Source organism: Ambystoma mexicanum, chromosome 4p (genome assembly GCF_040938575.1).
Source record: "Ambystoma mexicanum isolate Mex_15411 chromosome 4p, UKY_AmexF1_1, whole genome shotgun sequence".
Lineage (NCBI taxonomy): Eukaryota > Metazoa > Chordata > Amphibia > Caudata > Ambystomatidae > Ambystoma > Ambystoma mexicanum.
This window is the reverse complement of record NC_090927.1, coordinates 741,340,373-741,361,804: the sequence shown is the minus strand read 5'-3', so window position 1 is coordinate 741,361,804 and position 21,432 is coordinate 741,340,373. Positions and strand designations below refer to the sequence as shown.

The window sequence follows — 21,432 nt, the reverse complement described above, 5'->3', positions numbered from 1 at the left end:
TAAATACCAATGAAAGCATCCTGGCCTAGACGTTCTGTCTTTGTCAGTAAAAAGAGAGGCAGACCACAAATTCAAAGGTTACCCTGAATATTAGGGTCTATATTGAAATGTGGATTTAGGTCAGGTGATTAGTGATGTAATGGTAGAAGGTTTTTTTAGAAATACAAAATTTTTATCAGTTCAGTCGTGTCAAATTGCCTCTTGCCAAATTCCACAGGAGCTGCTAAAATCCACAGACCCTCCCAAGGCGCTTTGTTTCTAGCTGCTGATAATACACTGATCTACACGCAAGTCACTCCAGGAAGGAAAAGTCAATGGGACAAAATAACGAACAGATTCTCCCTCACAGCTTACGATGGTCTGGAATCTACAGAACTGGGAAACATGAAAATGGGAACAAGGTGAGTCTACATGCACTCTATTTCCCTAATCTTAAAATACATATTGATTGATACTTCAATATTATTCACCTGAACACTTCCTTTTAAAGCTAGAAGATTATTGTTTCTGCTCATTTAAGCTTTTACTGGGATCAGATCTTTGTGTTGCCTTTTTGTCTTTTACATAAACTATATACAACTGTCTATCTTTCTCTAGCTATGCTAATCCTAATCTTAATGTATATACATAGAACTTAATAGTCAATAGTAGATTCTTCAGGTCTTTACTCTTTGCTCGTGTTTCTGTTATAGAAAGGTATCTCTGTAAATAATAGATAGTTATATATTGGGCCTCATTACAAGTGTGGCGGTCTGGAAATAAGGGTGCCGCCGGTTGCACCGTACCGGCACCCTTCCCAGACCGCCACACTCCAAGTCTGCCAACGGCCCCGGTAGTCAGAGTTGTCACGGAAGCACCGGCACCTTGGCAACAGTGCCAGTGTTTCCATGTCCCCATGCCCATGGAGTCCTATTGTGGAGACACTACTCTGAGAGAGCTTACACGCTGGAGCATGCGCGATGCATTCCCTGTGCGTTTGCTCCAAAACAATCTGTCCCCTCAATGCTGGCGGTGAATTTCACTGTCTCGCTCTGGAACATTTTCCAATGTTAGAGCCCTAATCTTACAATCTTGTTCAGAAATCACTTTATTTGTGTTATGAACGTCCAGCGTAAAATCCTATACATATTCCAAAAACACTTGTACGTTTCTACTAGCATTGAAAACAACCCGCTGTGCTCCCACCATCTTGTGACGTCTGTGTCACTTCCAAAATCGGTTTATTCACAGGATTTTCAGATGACTTACTCCTTCAAACTATCTTGTTTTGTAATGTGGCGTTAAGCCCACGTTCCAAGGAACGGGTGGTAACGGCCTGGCAGTCCAAGTTAAAGGCCAGAGCAAAGTAATAATATCTTCCTATTACTGGAGATTGAACAAAATAGGACCTGCCGGAGGCAGTTTTGGAATGCTGCCAACATTCCAAGCTGCCTGTGTTAGTCTGATCCAATCATTTCCATCTTGGCTTGGGAAGGCGCTCACTTCCTGCATTCTTAAATTAAGGAAATAAAAGGTTCTACCAATCCTATTTCTAGTTCAGAAACTACATAGTTACTTTCACCTCCACTGCTTCTATTTCCCAAGTAATAAAGCAATATTTCTTCCTGGAGCAGGGCATTCCCCAACTTCATGCACAACCACTAGGGACCTGCGGGACCTATGGAACTTGAAAAGTCATTTCAGTTGCATGAGTAATGGTTAGATGTATTTATTTATGGTTGTATTATGTACTTATGAATATGTGAAGTTATGCAGTTGTTGCTCTATTCGGTAGGTATATGTGTTGTGGTCACTGTAACATTGTTTTGCAGATATATATTGTGTGCTTAGCATCATTTCATGTTGTTTTGATGTTAGGGACTGATCTTTATTATGTGCATTTTTTCACTGTCATAGCAATGTTTTGCAACAACATTTGCACCAACCCACTGGTGTTACAAGGGCATTCATAATAACAGCATAGTGCACATTTAGCATTTTGCTCCAGTTTTTAGGTGCAAATATCAGTGCCAAACTGAGCTGGCATCAGTGCTAAATCATGCCTCTGATTTAAGACTGAGCCTCATTATGAGGTTCATGGTAAAAAGCCAGAAACCACATATCGTCAGAGAATTACCGTTACTGCATGCACAAGCATGTGGTTGCGTGAAGGATCTGTACGATTCTGAGTCATACGGGCCAGTCAGTTAGTCTTATTTTCAGGGTATAAAGGACTCCATGGAGGGATGGGGGTTCATTACTGCATGTAGGATTAGTGTGTGTGGTTATGCTGCTTTTGTGTGGAGGTTATTTCCCCCATACAAAGTCAGGCGGTTTTGAAGCGTGTCAGGTATGAAATGCATAATTTGGCAGACAGATGCATGTTTTACCACACGCCAAACTCATAATGAGGCCCACAGTGTATTTGCAGACATAGGGGAAACAAATAGAAATATTGAGGGGGATAAAAAGTACAATTTCATAACATATTGATAGCTGCCCAACAGCACCTACCTTGCATGTGAGACTCATCAGCTCGGTCCACTTGTCTCTCAAATGTTTGACATCAGTCACTTCTACTCTCGGTATCCGTAACTCATAGGACCTACGGGAGATAAAACAATGTAGTTTCTACTGGTTGAGAAGACTCGACACTCAATCATATACAAGAATGTGCAGCAAATGATGTGGAACCAATTGCTTGATGTATAAGCCCCTTACAAATGCACAGTAAATACATAAATAATGTATTTGATAATCTCAAAGTTATCCTTAAATATATCTTAGCGGACGCTGTTAAATCAGAGATAAAGAGGTCCAAACAGGCTTGGTATGATAAAGGCTGCAGAGTGGCAAAAAAGGCTCTTATTGCAACTGTTAAGGATAGTACACCAACTCAACCTATGAGAATATTAGCGTGAAAGAACTATAGTTTTAATATAAATAGGGCCAAGCTTTCACAGGAGAATTAAGCATGGAAACGTATTATGAAAAGCTGCTCTGATCAGAATTTAGTGAACAACAGTGTAGATAATATTCCATTAAATAATGCATTCTTGGCAGATAGATCTGAAAATGATTGTTAGCCCCACTATATTAATTTTAGGAATGCCTCTAGCAATGATATTCAAGATAATTTGCTTATGCTGGATTGATGTACAACATGACTGGTACAAAGATCCTGGAGACATTTATAAATCTACTATAGGGCTACAGCCACCCTTGTTATTTATTGTTCTGCATTCAGTGTTACATTCTAGAAGTCTGCCTACATCAAGGCTTACTGGTTCTATTGCATCAGCGTTTAAAAAAGGTGATTCAAGTGATTGTAGATACTATAAACAAGTACTCATAGCAATGTCTCTATAATGATAGTAGGGACATTCATATCCATACTGTACACTTGGGTTAATGAGGATGTTATACTCTCAGATAGCCAATACAGTCTTAATCTTGCACTCCTTGTTGACAAATACTATAGAGTTAGAGGATGTGGTTTTTACCTCGCCTTCATGGCTTTGCCAACAGCTTTTTATCGAGGAGAAAGGGCACTTCTCTTGTGAACGATCTATCCCAATAGGTGTGAACACTCGGCTCTCTAGCATTTAATTACAATTATAACACTACTGCTTTTGTTACCTATACTAGAAGAGGTGGCTACACTTGAAGCTTCGCGATTGACTCAGGTGTACAACAGAGATGTGTGATTGCACCGTTACTGTTTAATTTATATCTTAATGATATGGAAAGATATCTAACAGCTATCACAACAGATGTCCCTATGGCTGGAAGTGAGTCATCTGATGTCTAGCACGTTTAGATGATGTTGTCCTGATAGCTCACAGGCCCCTGCCTTGAAGAGGGTTTTAACAGGTTTAATGCATATATACATATGCAGAACATGCAAGTAAAAGTAGAACGTATAATCAGATATAGTCTCAGAAAAATTGCTTTCTTCATCATTGCCAACATATATAGGCTCAGAGTAAAATGAATGCTATAAGAAAAACATGCAAAATGTCTTCCTTATGCGGCATGTGCATTTCTGTGGAATGTTTTGCATGTAGATCAAGAATATACACCACCCATGTACATTGAGCATTATAACAGTTTCAGGCACAATTTCCTGTTTCAGAAGGTTTTAGCAATATGTGCTGATTTGTTTTTTGAACTTTGCATACCTAAGTTGCTCGTACATGTCCTCTATTGGCTGGTAAACACCATCAATTTTATTCTCCATATCCTGAAGCTCCTCTAAAAGTTGAAGAGATGAATTCAGCTCTTCCAGGCTTTGCACTGGCACAGTGAGCTGTGTGTACACCTCTTCTGTGTACTTAACAGCTCTTTGTAAATTCTCCTATATTAAAGAGAGAAAGGAAATTGCAGATGACAGTGATCCAAAAGAAATCATATATCACACATCTGAATATATATTGTACCCTTATGGTTAATCAAAAGAGGAATTCACTGTAAAATGTTGACATGCGTTGATTTAAAAGCATTTGGCAAGCCTCTCTCTCACAAAAGAGGTATGCCTTGAGAATGTTAATGGGTTTAGTACGCACAGGTTGAAGCTGACTTTTCTAGGAGGTTGATCATTATGTTAAAGAAAATGGGTGCTTTTGATTGTCTTTAATTTATTGTGGAAGATCCATAAAATCACCACACAGAGATATTGCTTACAGGGTTTTATGTGATTGTCAGGATGGGATTTCGGATAAATGCTAGTGTAGCCCCCATATCATTTAGGGGACTGGAAAGCTGTTTTTTTAGTCTACTGGTCTTGCAACAGACACAAAGGCTGTCTGAGACTGCAAGGGTTAAGCTCTCCCCTCAGTTGTTGCTGATGTGCTGTCATGCTGGGTGTTTCCTGGATGTGTGGCTCTGAACAGTGACTAGTGATGCCAGGCTGTAGGTGGCAGAATAATGTCTCTTGAGTAATTGGATTGGAGTAACTTAGTGAATGCATGACTGAGCCAATGATTGAAGACTATGGACAGGAGCGGGAAGCTAGGGCTTTCTATTAGAAGAAGATGAGAGGACTGAGTAAGGTACAGACATGTCAGAAGAGTATTGATGTAAGCAAAGTCCCAGAGAGAGTGGAGTACCATTTAGGATTTCCTCAAATTCTCCCCTCCCTGCTAGTATTCCATTACATAATGACAGGAAGACTGACATTATCTGGGTCAAAGCATAAGGAACGAGTTCCCTGGACAGGAGTTAGCTCATGCATTTAGGCATGAGTGAGTCATCCAGGAAAGTAGTAGATATCATTAGGCATTTTGACCGAAGAATGGAGGTGAAATGAGGAAATATGGTAGAAGTGGCAGTGGACCACTTGATTCAGAATATGCCTTGACAGGTGTCCTCAGTTTAAAGATAATAGAATTGTTCCAGAGGCGGCAGTCACAGAGAGTCGAACAGCTCTCGCCTTTGCCCCACATCCTGATTGAGATGGCACCAAATTGACTCTTGTGTGAGGATGGCAGCACTGTACTGGTCTGGGATGGTGGGATGGTGTCGGTGAGTCCATTCCTGGCTCAGAGAATTTCTAATTCTGTGCTCAACTGGATCAGGAAAACAAAGAACAGGGGCTACACAAGGGTTCCCGAGACCCATCCAAGGAAAGGAAAGGTGAGCTGACATAGCAGGCCCCCAGTCAGTTGCTTCTCATGCCAGGGGAATCCTTGGTATGGAATAAAGTTTAAAGGTTGTGTTTTAAAAATAAAGAGGGGTCCGCGTTGGGATCCCTATAAAATTCACTTTGGTGTCTGTGTGCCTTAGTGATTTAAGACCTCGGGGTGTAGCCCATCTCCTATTATCAGCAATTATATTTTGAGGCACAGCACCCCTCCCTACTGGCTTGTCTTGTGAGTTAGTGGGGTGGTTCTCATGCGGACTGTCCGTGGTCTGGGGTGATGGAGGTGGACACCCTTGCTTGGACCAGGGCTGGAAACAGGGGCTACATACAATTACATCAACCCCAATCATATGACAAACAGAATTTGGAGACAAATAAATATATTTGTTATGTATGGTTTACCTGGCAAGCCATTATAAAAAAATACATGTCTCAAAAATGAGGTATCTTCTTACCATGAAGTCACAACAGTGGAATATTGCGATCATATTCCACTGCCATGATATCACAGCTGGGGGATATGGCATTTTCTCTGCCTCTGTTGGATCACCTTAGACTCATTGAATGCCCAGAATTCCCAGTGCCTTCATCTCATAGTCCAGCTTGGCTGCCTGGCAGTGCAGGATTTGCTAGCCTGTGCGTGGATGTCCCATACCTCCACCCCCACATTTTGTAATACAAGTACATGGACAGTGCCAAGGGGTGAAGAAACAAATGACCCAGGGAGTCATATCCAACATAAAACTGTAGAGGGGCAAATATCAACAATGGGAGCTGCGGGGCAGTTTCCAGTGACATCGTAGACAATAATTTCCAAGGTTTGGTGAGAGAATCTACTGCGTGCTAAGGTTACCAACATTTGAACAAATTACATATGTGGCACACCGAAGCACTGCCACCTTGTAACAGGATTAACAATGTAAAGACACTGTATCACACAAAAGACACTGGGGCCGATTCATGGAACAAACGTGCGCCGAAAATCTTCGCGCAAGCAGGCGCAAGCAGGCGCAAGCGGAAAAAAACAGGCGCACGCGCGCGATTCATTGAAGTCCCTGCGCGTGTTCACCTCGGGATGTGCGCCAAACCCGTGCATGGCGCACACGTCACTTCAACATCCCGAAAGGCGTGCGCGACGCGCACAGTGAAAGCGCACAACCTCGGCGCATACACCAGAAAGTGGGCGGGACACAGGGCGTAACGAGCGGAATGGGGAACAACGCGCGAAAATAAGGGCGTAACTGGGGATGCACTGCAGGGAAGCAGACGGAACGCCCACACGGACTCGAACCACACGTATTCATGGAATCGAATAGGGCAAAGCCACGCACAGCCAAAGACACGCACAAGCTGAAACACGTCCGCCACACGAAGGCAGGCGATAGAGTCCCAGCGCATCACAAAAGTGGCAACATACAGCAATTGGGCCTCTGCGAGCGGGGCACGTGTATTGCGGGGGTGCGTGGGAAGCAACACACGCGATCGAGCGGGGTACGTGTATTTCGGGGGCGCGCAGGAAGTTACACACGCGATTGAGCGGGGTACGTGTATTTCGGGGGTGAGCGGGAAGTTAAATACGCGATTGAGCGGGGTACGTGTATTTCGGGGGTGCGCGGGAAGTTACACACGCGATTGAGCGAGGTATGTGTATTTCGGGGGTGCGCGGGAAGTTACACACGCGATTGAGCGGGGTACGTGTATTTCTGGGGTGCGCGGGAAGTTACACACGATATTGAGCGGGGTACGTGTATTTCAGGGGTGTGCGGGAAGTTACAAACGCGATTGAGCGGGGTACGTGTATTTCGGGGGTGCGCGGGAAGTTAGATACGCGATTGAGCGGGGTACGTGTATTTCGGGGGTGCGCGGGAAGTTACACACGCGATTGAGCGAGGTACGTGTATTTCGGGGGTGCGCGGGAAGTTACACACGCGATTGAGCGGGGTACGTGTATTTCTGGAGTGCGCGGGAAGTCACACGCGATCTCATCAGGGTACGTGTATTTCAGGGTGCGGGGGAAGTATCCCACGCAACATCAGCAGGGTATGTGTATTCCAGGGGTGCGCGGGAAGTTCCACACGCAATTCCATCAGGGTACGTGTATTACAGGGGTGCGCCGGAAGTTCCACACGCAATCTCATCAGGGTACGTGTATTACAGGGGTGCGCGGGGAGCAGCACACGTGAATTGCACGTGTGGGTCCTCCCAGGTGTTCCCTCTACACCCTCCACGGCCCCTGCAGGTGGCTCACACCCCAGGGGCCTACCCAGCACATGTCCTGCAGGCACCCCATCCACCATGGCCATGCCCACCAGCCAACCCACATGTAAACTTGCACTACTGCCCACCAACGCATGTCCCCCTGCACCCCCAGCCACCAGGGGCACCCTCCACCAGGCCCCACCCATGTCCAACTCATGTTCCCCGCCACCCCCACCCCCCAGCCACCAGGGGCAGCCTCCACCAGGCCCCCACCCATGTCTCCCACCACCCCCACCCCCCAGTCACCAGGGGCAGCCTCCACCAGGCCCCCACCCATGTCTCCCAGCACCCCCACCCCCCAGCCACCAGGGGCAGCCTCCACCAGGCCCCCACCCATGTCTCCTACCACCCCCACCCCCCAGCAGTGCAGGGGCAGCCTCCACCAGGCCCCCATCCATGTCTCCCAGCACCCCCACCCCCCACCCCCCAGGGGCAGCCTCCACCAGGCCCCCACCCATGTCTCCCACCACCCCCACCCCCCAGCCACCAGGGGCAGCCTCCACCAGGCCCCCACCATGTCTCCCAGCACCCCCACCCCCCAGCCACCAGGGACAGCCTCCACCAGGCCCCCACCCGTGTCTCCCACCCCCCCACCCCCAGCAGTGCAGGGGCACCCACCACCAGGCCCCAACCCATGTCTCCCAGCACCCACACCCCCAGCCACCAGGGGCACCCACCACCAGGCCCCCACCCATGTCTCCCAGCACCCCCTCCCCCCAGCCACCAGGGGCAGCCTCCACCAGGCCCCCACCCATGTCTCCCAACACCCCCACCCCCCAGCTGTGCAGGGGCAGCCTCCACCAGGCCCTCACCCATGTCTCCCAGCACCCCCACCCCCAGCAGTGCAGGGGCACCCACCACCAGGCCCCCACCCATGTCTCCCAGCACCCCCACCCCCAGCCACCAGGGGCACCCACCAACAGGCCCCCACCCATGTCTCCCAGCACCCCCACCCACCCGCACTGTGGGGCAGCCTCCACCAGGCCCCCACACATGTCTCCCACCACCCCCACCCCCCAGCACTGTGGGGCACCTGCCAGCAGGCCCCCACCCATGTCCAACTCATGTTCCCCACCACCCCCACCCCCCAGCCACCAGGGGCAGCCTCCACCAGGCCCCCACCCATGTCTCCCACTACCCCCAACCCCCAGCAGTGCAGGAGCAGCCTCCACCAGGCCCCCACCCATGTCTCCCACAACCCCCACCCCCCAGCACTGTGGGGCAGCCTCCACCAGGCCCCCACACATGTCTCCCACCCCGCCACCCCCCAGCAGTGCGGGGGCACCCACCACCAGGCCCCCACACATGTCTCCCAGCCCCCCCACCCCCCAGCCACCAGGGGCACCCACCACCAGGCCCCCACCCATGTCTCCCACCACCCCCACCCCCCAGCCACCAGGGGCAGCCTCCACCAGGCCCCCACCCATGTCTCCCACCACCCCCACCCCCCAGCAGTGCAGGGGAAGCCTCCACCAGGCCCCCACCCATGTCTCCAACCACCCCCACCCCCCAGTCACCAGGGGCAGCCTCCATCAGGCCATCACCCATGTCTCCCACAACCTCCACCCCCCAGCACTGTGGGGCAGCCTCCACCAGGCCCCCACCCATGTCTCCCACAACCCCCAACCCCCGCACTGTGGGGCAGCCTCCACCAGGCCCCCACCCATGTCTCCCACCACCCCCACCCCCCAGTCACCAGGAGCAGCCTTCACCAGGCCCCCACCGATGTCTCCCAGCACCCCCACCCCCCAGCCACCAGGGGCAGCCTCCATCAGGCCCCCACCCATGTCTCCCACCACCCCCACCCCCCAGCCACCAGGGGCAGCCTCCACCAGGCCCCCACCCATGTCTCCCACCACCCCCACCCCCCAGCAGTGCAGGGGCAGCCTCCACCAGGCCCCCACCCATGTCTCCCAGCACCCCCACCCCCCAGCAGTGCAGGGGCAGCCTCCACCAGGCCCCCACCCATGTCTCCCACCACCCCCACCCCCCAGCCACCAGGGGCACCCACCACCAGGCCCCCACCCATGTCTCCCAGCACCCCCACCCCCCCAGTCACCAGGGGCAGCCTCCACCAGGCCCCCACCCATGTCTCCCAGCACCCCCACCCCTCAGCAGTGCATGGGCAGCCTCCACCAGGCCCCCACCCATGTCTCCCACCACCCCCACCCCCCAGCCACCAGGGGCAGCCTCCACCAGGCCCCCACCCATGTCTCCCACCACCCCCACCCCCCAGCACTGTGGGGCACCCACCACCAGGCCCCCACCCATGTCCAACTCATGTTCCCCAGCACCCCCACCCCCCAGCACTGTGGGGCACCTGCCAGCAGGCCCCCACCCATGTCCAACTCATGTTCCCCACCACCCCCACCCCCCAGCACTGTGGGGCACCTGCCAGCAGGCCTCCACCCATGTCCAACTCATGTTCCCCACCACCCCCACCACCCAGCACTGGGGGGCACCTGCCAGCAGGCCCCCCCATGTCCAACTCATGTTCCCCACCACCCCCACCCCCCAGCACTGTGGGGCACCTGCCAGCAGGCCCCCACCCATGTCCAACTCATGTTCCCCACCACCCCCACCCCCCAGCACTGTGGGGCACCTGCCAGCAGGCCCCCACCCATGTCCAACTCATGTTCCCCAGCCAACATGTCATCACAATCTAGATCCCTGGTCCCTATGGTCAGCCTCCAAATGCAAAACACCCACCCGAGTATTGCATCCACCCACTCATAATTTGCAATTACATCACAGAACACCAATTGCAAGTTCCGAAACAAACACATTTCCCTCACATACACCCAATGGGTGTCAGTGAATCTCAAAACACATATCATGAAATGCATGAAACCAATGAGATACCACGCATTGAAGTTCACCAAAAAAAATATGTATTAAAGGAAACATAAATAGAATCAAAAATGAAGAAACAGAAATGTGAATGTAAAAAATTAAAAGAAGCATGTCCGTGAAAAAAAGCAAAACCAAAAATAAAATTCCAAAGTAATGTTGTCCAAAGTCAATGTCCACAAAACAAAATCCAATGGGAAATAAAAAAGAAAGCCATTGCTCCATGGTTAAAAAGTGAAAAAAAAATACAATCCAACAGTGAACTATGTACATGGGAACAAGCCAGGGTCCATTATCCCAACAAAAGAAAGGAAACCTATCTAACTACACTAACTAATAAAATAAACTATATACAAAAATGTGGCCAATGTCCAAAAGGTCCAAATAAAATCAAAACAAAAATGAAACCTAACACTACCTACATAACTATGTACAAGGGCAGCGGGCTAGTTTCACGGCTCACTTGTGGATGTCCCGGGCCAGGGCATCATCAAACTCCTCCTAAATGTCCCGGAGGCGGTCCTCCTCCATGTCACTGAGGGTCTGCAGGGCCGTCGACGTCTCCACCTCCATAACCCTGCGGATTGCCTCGAGGCACTCGGCCCGCCTCAGGGCCCTCCGCATGGAGTTCTCCGCCCTGACCATTGTGAGCCGTGCCTCTTCCGCCCGCTGCCGCTCCGCATCTGTGGCGTGGCCCAACCGCTGCCACACGGAAGACACTCTCTGTCCGGGGTCCTCCTGCCCTCCGGCCGATGCCTGCCCCTCCGATGTTGAAGGCCCCGAGCCTTCATGGCTCCCACCACGTTGCTGCTGCTGCTGTGCCTCTCCCCGTGCACTGCCTCCTGCTGCCTGCACATCCTCCGCCGGCTGGGGTGCAGTCGTAGATGTGGCCACCCCTGCTGGACGTCCGACTCCCGACTGTGGCAGGGATGCCTCCTCCACCAGCCTGGCTGCACCGTCAGAGGCAGCTCCACAGGGCACCCAGGTGACTTATGGGTGGGAAGATGGCACAGAGGACGACTGGCGCGTAGGGGGTCCAGTTGAGGAGGGGGTCGTAGCAAGCCCCATCAGACGGAGGAATCCATCCGGCCTGGGTGACCTGTCCCAGCAGGCTGACGTGGTCAACGAGTCATTCGAGATGACGTGCAGTCTCTTCATGAAAAGACTGCAGGTCACCTCGCATGGCCCGTTGACGCAACGCCACACCAGCCAGGACAGGCTCAACCCGGACCTGGATAGCCATGTCCGCAGGCAGAGGAAGGCCAGTTGACGTGAGCTCATCCCCTGCCCGAAAACGGGTCTGGACGTAGGCATCCCTGCTGGTGCAAGATGATGCAGGGACAGGATCAGGGACAGGATTGCACACAGGCACCTCCGCGGCGGCCTGTGCTGCCTCCTGTCCCTGGTCCTGTACTGCACCACTAGCACCAGTGGGATCCCCACCTCCAGACCCCGTCTCTGGTGCTTGCACGGCCTCCTCCTCCACCAAACCCCCCAACAACCTGGATGACTCCATGCCATCTTCCCCTGTTGGGCCCTGTGGGGTCCCAGCTGCCCCTTCTGCTGCCGAGAAGTCCAACTCCAACCTCCGCCTCTTGGACCTCCCCCCGGCAGCTGCGGCCTGGGACGCGGCACCGGACTCCTCACTCCCCAACGAGATCACAACATGGGAGGGGAGCCGGGCCTTGCGTCTCCGGCTGGCGGTGGGATCCCCGCCGCTGTGCTCCACAGCACCTTCTCCGCCCTCTTCATCAGTTGACGCTGCAGACAGGGAGAAACAAAACACAGGCATCAGGGCACTGTACAATGGACACATACACACATGACAGTTGTACATGAGTGGCATTGGCAAACCTCAGACATGTCATCACAATCCCCAACACACATGTCATTACAACTCGCACACATGAGCCATACCACAGCCATATCGCAACTGCCACCACCATCCATACACATACAACAGCATGATCAGCCAAAGGTGAGCCAGACATCACATGAAGTGCACCACACATGTACACACACCACCACACTTGCATGCATGTGTACACCTCTGCCAAGTGTCGCAGTGTTCAGACGGGCATCCATGTCACATCTGCCAATCAGGCTTCCACATACCGCTGTCACATGCATCCATGTTGCATCACTGTTGCACCCTTGTCAAATACACACACATGCACATGTACACAGTGCTGATACATGCAGCCAAAAACAAAATAAATGCGTGACATCACGGACATGTCTACTTATATACACAGTCATCCAAACATGTGTGCCCACACAACTGCATTTGGCATGCAAGCCTACACACACAAGCACCAGCCATGTCTCACGCATTCCAGCCCTCGCATGTGTCAGCCCCACGGCCCTGTACACCCCCACCCATACTCGACCCCATACAAACAGATGTGCAACCTGCACACTACTGAATATTCACCACACGCACTGCTCACAATCAGGATGCATGTACACTCACTGCTCGACTCCAGACGGGTCTGCCTCTCAAGGACCTGGACGTGGAGCGCTGGGGATATGCGTTCCAGGACCCTCATCTGTTCTTCCGACAAGTGGCCCCGGCGCCCCTTGGCATCCGCTGCCATCAAGAGGCGCCGGGCCTTGTTCAGGGTCCTGGACCTGAAGTCCTGCCAGCGCTTCTTGACATGTTGTAAGTCGCGGACTGCCACCCCCTCCGCGTTGATGGCAGTCATGATGTCAGTCCAGATCCGAGTCCGTCCTTCCTTGTCGGCGCGAGAACTTCCGAAGAGGGCATCATACTGTCGCAGGACTTGCTCCACCAGGACACCAACTTCGGTGGCACTGAAGCTGGTGCCCCTCTGCCTCTCTGGCCGGGGGTTGTCAGTGGTCTCAGATGGTGTTTGCCCCGACATGACAACCCCAGAGGCAGGAGTGGGTGGGCAACTGGGTCCTGGGGCTGGGCTGTGGAGCGATGGAATCCCAGTCGGGAGTCTTCGGTTCCAGCAGGGGTGGTCACAGCAACAGCACCCCTGGCTGATGTGCAGGCAGCAAATGGCAGAGCACGTGGGCAGCAGGCAGTCAGGCAGCAGCAGATGGCAGGTGGGAGCGTGCTCGGGGTTCTGGGGGGCAGTAGTTCGGCCTTCTGGGCAGGAGCGTGGTCTTCCGTGTGCTTACGCGTGGCCAGCTTGATACTGAGTGATTTGGCACGTGAAAAATCTGCACGTCAGCGTGTAATTCGAGGAAAGGCCCTTAGCACGTAAGCACGTCTGCACGCATACGCATTTTCAGTGGACAGAAGGCCCCTCAAGCACAAGCGCCCCTGTGACGTGACGCGTACAGACATGCATGGGCATTTCAGCGCACGTGGAAAACTGCACGTCCGCTTGCAATACGAGGAAAGGGCCCATGCGCGTATGCGCACGTGAAAAACTGCACGTCCGCGTGCAATACGAGGAAAGGGCCCAGGAAAGGGCCCATGCGCGTAAGCGCGTGTGGAAAACTGCACGTCCGCGTGTAATACGAGGGAAGGGCCCATGTGCGTAAGTGACGTGACGCGCGCGTGCGTTTCCCTCAGCACGGGTTAAAGGTGAGCGGGCCCAGCAGTTCGCTGTACGTGCCTTCGTGGAGACCGACGTGTGTTGCTGCTTCCTGTTGTTTCGCGCGCCATCACAACTTCACAGCTATCAAGGACGTATCTCTTCTTTTGGCGGGGGTATTGGCTACGCGTGTTTTTCTGCATCGCGCTAGTCAGACGGTGAGTCGCACACGCTCTTTTTCCCACTGCGGGTGCCCCTGTGTATCGCACCCATTTTCGATGTCATAGTAGCCTGCGTGTCCCACGCGTACGCGTTATTCGTGTTACTGGGTGCCACCGCGTACTGCGGGAGGTTGAATCCACGCACGTAGGCTGCAGGGTTGCGTGCACGGTTTTACTGCAGTTTTGGGGTGCCTGAGCGTTGCGTGACCCGTCACCACATCACCGGGGTCACATACAGCCTTGCAGGTGCAGGGGGGCTGTTAACATCTTGCTTCCCACCCCCTTCACCCCAATTGCCCAGGTCAATTTGGTGTACACCTCCCATTGGCACCACTCCATCTGTGCCAGCACTACTACATCTGTGCCATGGTTGGGAGGCCACCAAAGGTGAGGGGCGCCTCAGCTGGGTGTACTCCTCGTGGCGGGCGTGGTCGGGGACGTGGCCGTGGTGACCAGGGAGTAGGGGGACTCCAGGGTGTCCAGGGCAGCCACAGAGGGGGAAGAGGCAGGGGTGCGCCACTTGAGCACAATGTTGTGCCATGTGTCGGTGCAGCCATGCCACCACCCCCTGTGGTTCCGGGGGATGCAGCTCCTGCATCTGGCACTGGCACCCGTATGACTCGGCAGTCCGTTCCATCAACTGCCACGGGCCCAAGGGTAGTGGTAGCTGCAGGTGCAGCTGTGGACACCGCCACCCAGGCTCAGGGTCTGCCAGCGCAGGCTGCGTTGGCACTTGAAGAGCCCTTGGTAGATCTCCAACAGGCCAGGGGGGAAACCATAGGGGCACGCCGGGCTGCTCAGACCAAGACATGTGTCCCTGGGGCAGTCATGTCATCTGCTGCCCCGAACAGCCGGGTGTTGGCAAGTGCAGGGGCAGATGCACCCAACAGCACCCCGGTTGTGAGTCTGCCAACCAGGACCGTTGCGGTCAATGACCCTGCCACAGCTGATGTTGCTGCTCAGGGTCCATTAGTGGGCACCCAGCTGCCACTGATACAAGTCAGGCCTTTGGTCGTCCCTCCACCTGCCACTCCCTTGGCTCAATCCACCGAACCCACTGGCCATACTGGTCAGGGCGGCATTAGCCAGCCAGGGTCTGCGCCACAGTCCAAGAGGAGGAAGGTTGCACCTGCAGCACATGCTGGGACCCCACACACAGCCACGACCTCCTGCACGTCGAGGAAGAAGCCTTTCTGTAAGCAGGAACTGGACTTCCTCGTGGACTACGTGCGGGGCCACAGCCGTGACATGCTAGTGGGTGCCAATTGTCAGACTACGGCTGCCCAACGAACATGTCAGTTCATTCGGCCATGAGGTGCGCATGGCGCAGGAGTGCAAAAAGCGTTGGAATGACATCAAGCGCAGCACTAAGGCCAAGCGTGCCTCAAATTACAACTTGACTCTGGTGACTGGCGGTGGGCCTGCACCAGAGGAGGAAGAACTCACTCCGCAAGAGGCTGTCGTTGTGGAGTTCATACCACCTGAATTGGTCGAAGGAGTGGGAGAGATGCTGGACTTTGATGCCCAGTCCAGTGAGTGTTGATGCGTGTTTGTTGAGGACGTGTGTGTTTCACTTGTGGGATGTGTTGTGCGTGATTGCTGCTACATGTGACGCATACATGGTTCTGATGTGTAAGTAATGCAATGCTACCGTCATGCATGTCTCCTCTGCCTGCATGTGGCACTCCATGTGGGCATGCTCCCTTGCCCCTCCTCCGCCACTCTGCACTCCAGTTCCACCTTTGCACTGGTCTGCTTCAATCTTGCCAATGTGTAGTATCTTGTTCATGTGTCCTGTGTAGATGCTAACTTCCAGCGTAGAAACTGCCAGACATATGCCGTGTGGTACAGCCTTAGTACTCGATGCAGGGTATCTCACTTGTACTGTGCATGGGTCAGATGTCCCGCAGGGGCATGAGTGCCCATTCATGCTCCATGTGCATTGCACGCATGCCCCTATGTGTCCTTGACTGGATGATCACTGTAATATGAGTCCTTGGTTACATACATTGCCTGCCATCTCATCGGCCTCCCCATGTCAACTGTGGCTCAGTCCTGCGTTGCACACATGTTTAGGCCCTGACAATCTGTGTGGCTCACAGGCCTCAGCCTGTTCAATGGCCAATGACTCTGTACAACTCTTGTGTCTTCTTCACACGTGGGCGGCCTCCGGAGTTTTCATCATGTGTCCTGCCCACTGTCCCAGCATCATTTGCAGTGTTGTAATTTGTATCACATTAAGCTGTTGATGCCAGTCAACACTGCCTGTCAATACACAGGTGTATGGTCAGCCTTTTGATACCATGCTAGGCATCCCTGCTTTGGTACTGGGGTGGAGGGGTGCTTGGCTTCTAGACATGGTACACATTGAATGCACAATGCACGTGATGTCTGAATTTGACATTGCACTGCCTTCACATTTCCTGGCACACACCATGGAGTGCTTGTACATGTAGGTAGTGAGTGGCATACACATTTTCTGCACTGCATAGACCCACTTCCATGGAAACTGCCACCTTTCAACAGGTCTGATCACAGAAGCTATTCAAAGTAGACCCAGCATGCATGCCAGGTCATATGTTGTGTGTCACATGTCTGCCGGATGCCTTTGCTGTCGGTGTGTGTGTGTGTCGTGTGCTTCTGACATGTGTAGTGACCTTTTTCTCTCTATTTTTCAGGTGATGACGCAATGGAGGCGGAGGATGGTGTTGTCATGCCAGACACAGGGTTGGTAACACCACATCAACCCGGCACTAGTGGGGGTCGTGGGGTGGTAGGCCACGAAAACCCCCAAGTGCTGCAGTCCATCTTGTCTCTGGCTGCCTATGAGTCCAGCCTTGATGACGACTCTGACGTCCATGTTGAGTTGGATGAGCATCAAGTCCATGTGTCAGGGGTGAGTGATTCTGATGTGGACACTCCTCTGTCTGCGACACCTGCACTGAGGGATCAGACAGTCTTGGTTCCTCCGCCCGTGGTGGATCGGGACGCAGGGTCACCCTCCACACCAGTCACTGATGTGCCTGGGACATCACGTCAACGGGGGCATGTAGTCGTGCAGCCGCAGGCGGTGCCAACACAGCGAGGACCCCCGGTCCTTGGGTCCCGCAGGGGTCAAGCCCGGCAACGCGGTCGCCGCCCGCAACCGCTGTATACTGAGTGGGAGCAAGACATGACTGCCAATTCCGAACGGCAGGGGGCAGCAATGGAGAACATCTCTAAGAGCATGGAGCGTGTGGCCCGATCTGTGCTCCCCCCTGCTAGGCAGGTGCTTCTCCAGCAGCAGGCGGCACGGTCCACGGCCCGCTCGCTCAGGCTGGGCATGGCGGCCTCAGACAGGGCACGCCAGGCTGAAATGTCGTCTCTGCGTCAAGCAATTGCTGCTCACGCAGAGGCGCACATGGATGCCCTGAGGGAGGAGTATGCTTCCCTCAGATCCACTCTGGGTGTCCTTATGATGTCCCAGAGGCAGCAGGCAGAGGAGAGGTTTGCACAGCTTGAGCGTACCATCTCGGCTGAGCTACAGGCTTGCCGGGAGGTGCAGCGGTTGTCCAGCCAGGCCTTGCAGGAGGAACTCCGTGTTACACATGCTACCTTGCAAGAGGAAGCACGTGTATCACGTGAGGTTCTGCATGCAGACCTATGTAACATCGCCACACAGAACCAGGCTCACCCGTCCGGCAGACTTGCTGCCGATGAGGGGCAAGCTGCGGCTAGGCGTGGCGAGGCTACTGTGCCACGTCCTCCTTTACAGGATGAGCCAGACTCGGACGACCATCTATCTCCCACATAGGTCGTGCTGTGCAGGCGTTGAGCCCATGGAGGATTTTTTTTTTGGCTCAGCATCATCGCATGTGGATGTTGAGCAGCACCCTGTACCTCCCCCTGGGGATGATTTAGGTGTCATTGTCCACTGTTCAGCTTTTGCTAGATGGGGTGTGTCATGATTAATGTGGACATTGATTGCTATGCATTGTGTAGTATGTTTCATATCTTTCCTGTACACGTGCTTGTTGCAATTCATGCTGTAGATAGTGTTCCACACTTTGGGGGTGAAAGACGGACTGATGGTGTGATTTGTGATGTGACTCTCTGACATGGTCAAGTAATGAGATGCCTGATGAGACACACACAGATGACTTTGAAGCATTAATCATGTGTTTCATGCCCTTTCTGCAGGGGGATGAGCCTCCAGAGCACCTTTGCCAGCAGACATGGCCCATTGGACGACGGAATTCTTGACCCGTTTGTTGGTGCCCACATGCAAATGTGTGCACAAGCAGAGGCACAGTGATTACAGCCCCACATCCTAGAACTGCTGACATGTTCCAAGGAACTCCAGGCAAGGTGAGCATCACAGGGGGGCCACGACACAGCAAAGCTTGCACCAGGCGAGTTGCACATGCAGGCTTAGTCACAGCACTGAGGGTGAGCTTAGACGAATTTGGTGTTGAAGCACACAATGCAGCTCAGATGTGTTTGTGGACTGATGGCTGTTGATAGTAGGGTTGTCTGGGACACATGCAGGGGCAGTGGCACATACCCTCCGGTACACCAAGGTTCATTGAGGCACTTGTATCAACCATGTAGCCTTCCGAGACATGGAAAGGGGCAGCTCACAGGGACATACAGCAAGGGACATACTCGGGTGCAGTGCATGTCTTTTCCACGTACTTCATGATAAATGCACTGCCAACTTTGTTTCGGTCATGGTGGTATGCAACTTGCTCTGTAGTCATGACTTGCTATATGGGTCTGTCTGCTTACCCAGGGAACATTGCATGTTGTGTGAATTGTGACACATTGGTGTTCCATTTGCCACGCACCCACCAGCCGCTGACTTACTGCATTGACTGTGTATGACCCGTCACAGGGGTGATGTTATATATAGGTACGAAGCATCGAGCACAGATTGTCTGTTTGTAGAGTAGTTTGTTGCTATGGGGCATGTTTGGTGTTGTGTTTTTGTGTAATTGGCACGTACAGGTTGTTGACTGTGGCTCTCTTTGCAGCATTGCAGTGCTCCTGTAACCGGACCTGAGAGTGCGCAGGCAGGAGGCCAGCACTCAAAACCAGAGCTAGGTGTCTTGTTGTTTTTCTTTCGAACTGCTCTGCATAGGCTTGCTGGGGAGTGTACTGATGCATGGATGTATGTGTGGTTCAATTTGGTATGTTTTTTCTCCCTAATCACCCGTGATCCTATGCAATTTTGAAACCTGTACCCTCTACCCGGTGTTCCTGCTTCCCGTGCCTATCCAAGCAACGTTCCCTGACCCTCTTTCCCCACTGGGGTTGCGGATGCCTGTGTAAGCCTCGAACTTGCAGGCGACAAAACCCTAGAGGGGGTGGTTGGTTCGTACCACTCCTGAGCCTGGACTACAGAAGGCCATGACAATGATGTCCAAGTTTGTTTGGATTGTGTATGTGTTCATGCAGGTTGTACATTTTCGTGCATTCCCTAGTTTCATGTGTTATTCCTCCTCCCCTCTCCTGCCACTCATTCCAGTCATACAGTGTGTCAACACCTGTCCCGACTGCATATCCCTGAACCTCATTCCCCACCAGGGTCTCAGGGGCCTGTGTGAGTTTGACCTTGCAGGCACCCGGGACATGGTGGGGGTGGTTGTTTCGTGACACTCCCGCGCCTGTACAGGGGACCTGTGTCAGTACACATCCATTCATGGTGCATCATCCTATGTCATGTACCACACATGTCTCACATCCTGTCGTGGCATTGTTTTGCTGTGCTACCTTGGTTGTTGCATCATTGTGGTAGTACTTGGCCTTTGTGAGGTACTGCTAAGTCAAGTCATCTACTGGAGGGTGTTCGGGTTCATTTTTATGCCTTGGATTTTGTGATTTTGGAAATGAGTGTGGATTCTGAGGCTTCAAGCATCTTTTTACACACAAGGTGGGAGATGGTGACGAAGGGTAAAGGTGATCCTGTGGCCAGGTGGAATTGAGGTTTGGAGGCTCCATGACCCAGGTGCAGTTGTTCAGTGGGTCATGGTCATTTGTGAGGGAGGGGGGGGTTGTTGTTGATAGTTGCCTTACCCTGCAGTGTGATGGGAACTCTGACATAGTAATGGTGGTATCCTATGTACACGTTGTGTTCTGCTGATCAATGCCTGTTCATGGGTTGTGTTTTTCTTTCAGGTGCGAGGGGATAGTTGTGGTTTGACATGCTGGGGTGTACACATGGTGGATGTTCACATGTGATGTGTAGGGAACACTGATGGTCACTTGAGTGCACATGCATATGTGGAGTGCATGTCCTTGCAGAACCACACACTTGCACTCGGATGCACTACATGTACTCCCACCCTTGCATATCCATGTGTACACTGTTTGCCTTCTGGTGCCCACTGTGTCCCGGCAGCACATGTTCTGTGACCGATTATGGATCCAGTACATGCCTAATTTGATGTTTGATGTGGTCTGTCACTTAGATGTGATGCTCAGGGTGTGCATCACACACAATGGCTGTTCACTGTGCTGTGCGCTGAGCAGTGTGATGCAGGAGTAGGACACTGCACACATGAGCTGCAGTGTTGATTTTGCAATGCATAATGTGTATGTAGACAGGCATTCATTGTGATGTTACGTCTACGACTGTTGTAATGCATTTGGAAATGACTTATTTTGGGTGGGAGATTTTGTTGGTCTGTCATTTCATCTGATTCCGGGTCAGGCATCATTGTCCGATGCCACTGTACATTTAGGACATGGCAATGTGTACCTTATCGTTACTGCGTTGGTGTATGGGTATTGCTTGCCATGTCATGTTGATGTTTGGGAGGGTTTGAGTGACATGACAGTGATGGCCATGGCCTGTTTTGCAGGTGTGTATGATGCACACCTTGCATGTCCGGGTCATCCGCTTCTCAGAGCAACTAGCTGGGGGTAGATTTCTCTCCGCAGCAGGGCCCTCCCCCTGGAACAGACTTCCTGCCTGACTTGAACTTGAGGGAAA

At 52.5% G+C, this 21,432-nt stretch overlaps 1 protein-coding gene across 1 annotated transcript in view; it reads right to left on the bottom strand.

Annotated features, from left to right (window-relative positions):
- The window catches only part of LOC138452855 (uncharacterized), a 1,928,742-nt gene that overhangs the window by 1,135,896 nt on the left and 771,414 nt on the right, over nucleotides 1-21,432 (bottom strand). The window contains exons 28-29 of the mRNA XM_069605205.1: nucleotides 4,161-4,336; nucleotides 2,494-2,584 (exon numbers count right to left, since the gene is read on the bottom strand). Coding sequence (XP_069461306.1) covers nucleotides 2,494-2,584; nucleotides 4,161-4,336 — 267 coding nt within the window. The remainder of the gene's footprint in view (nucleotides 1-2,493; nucleotides 2,585-4,160; nucleotides 4,337-21,432) is intronic.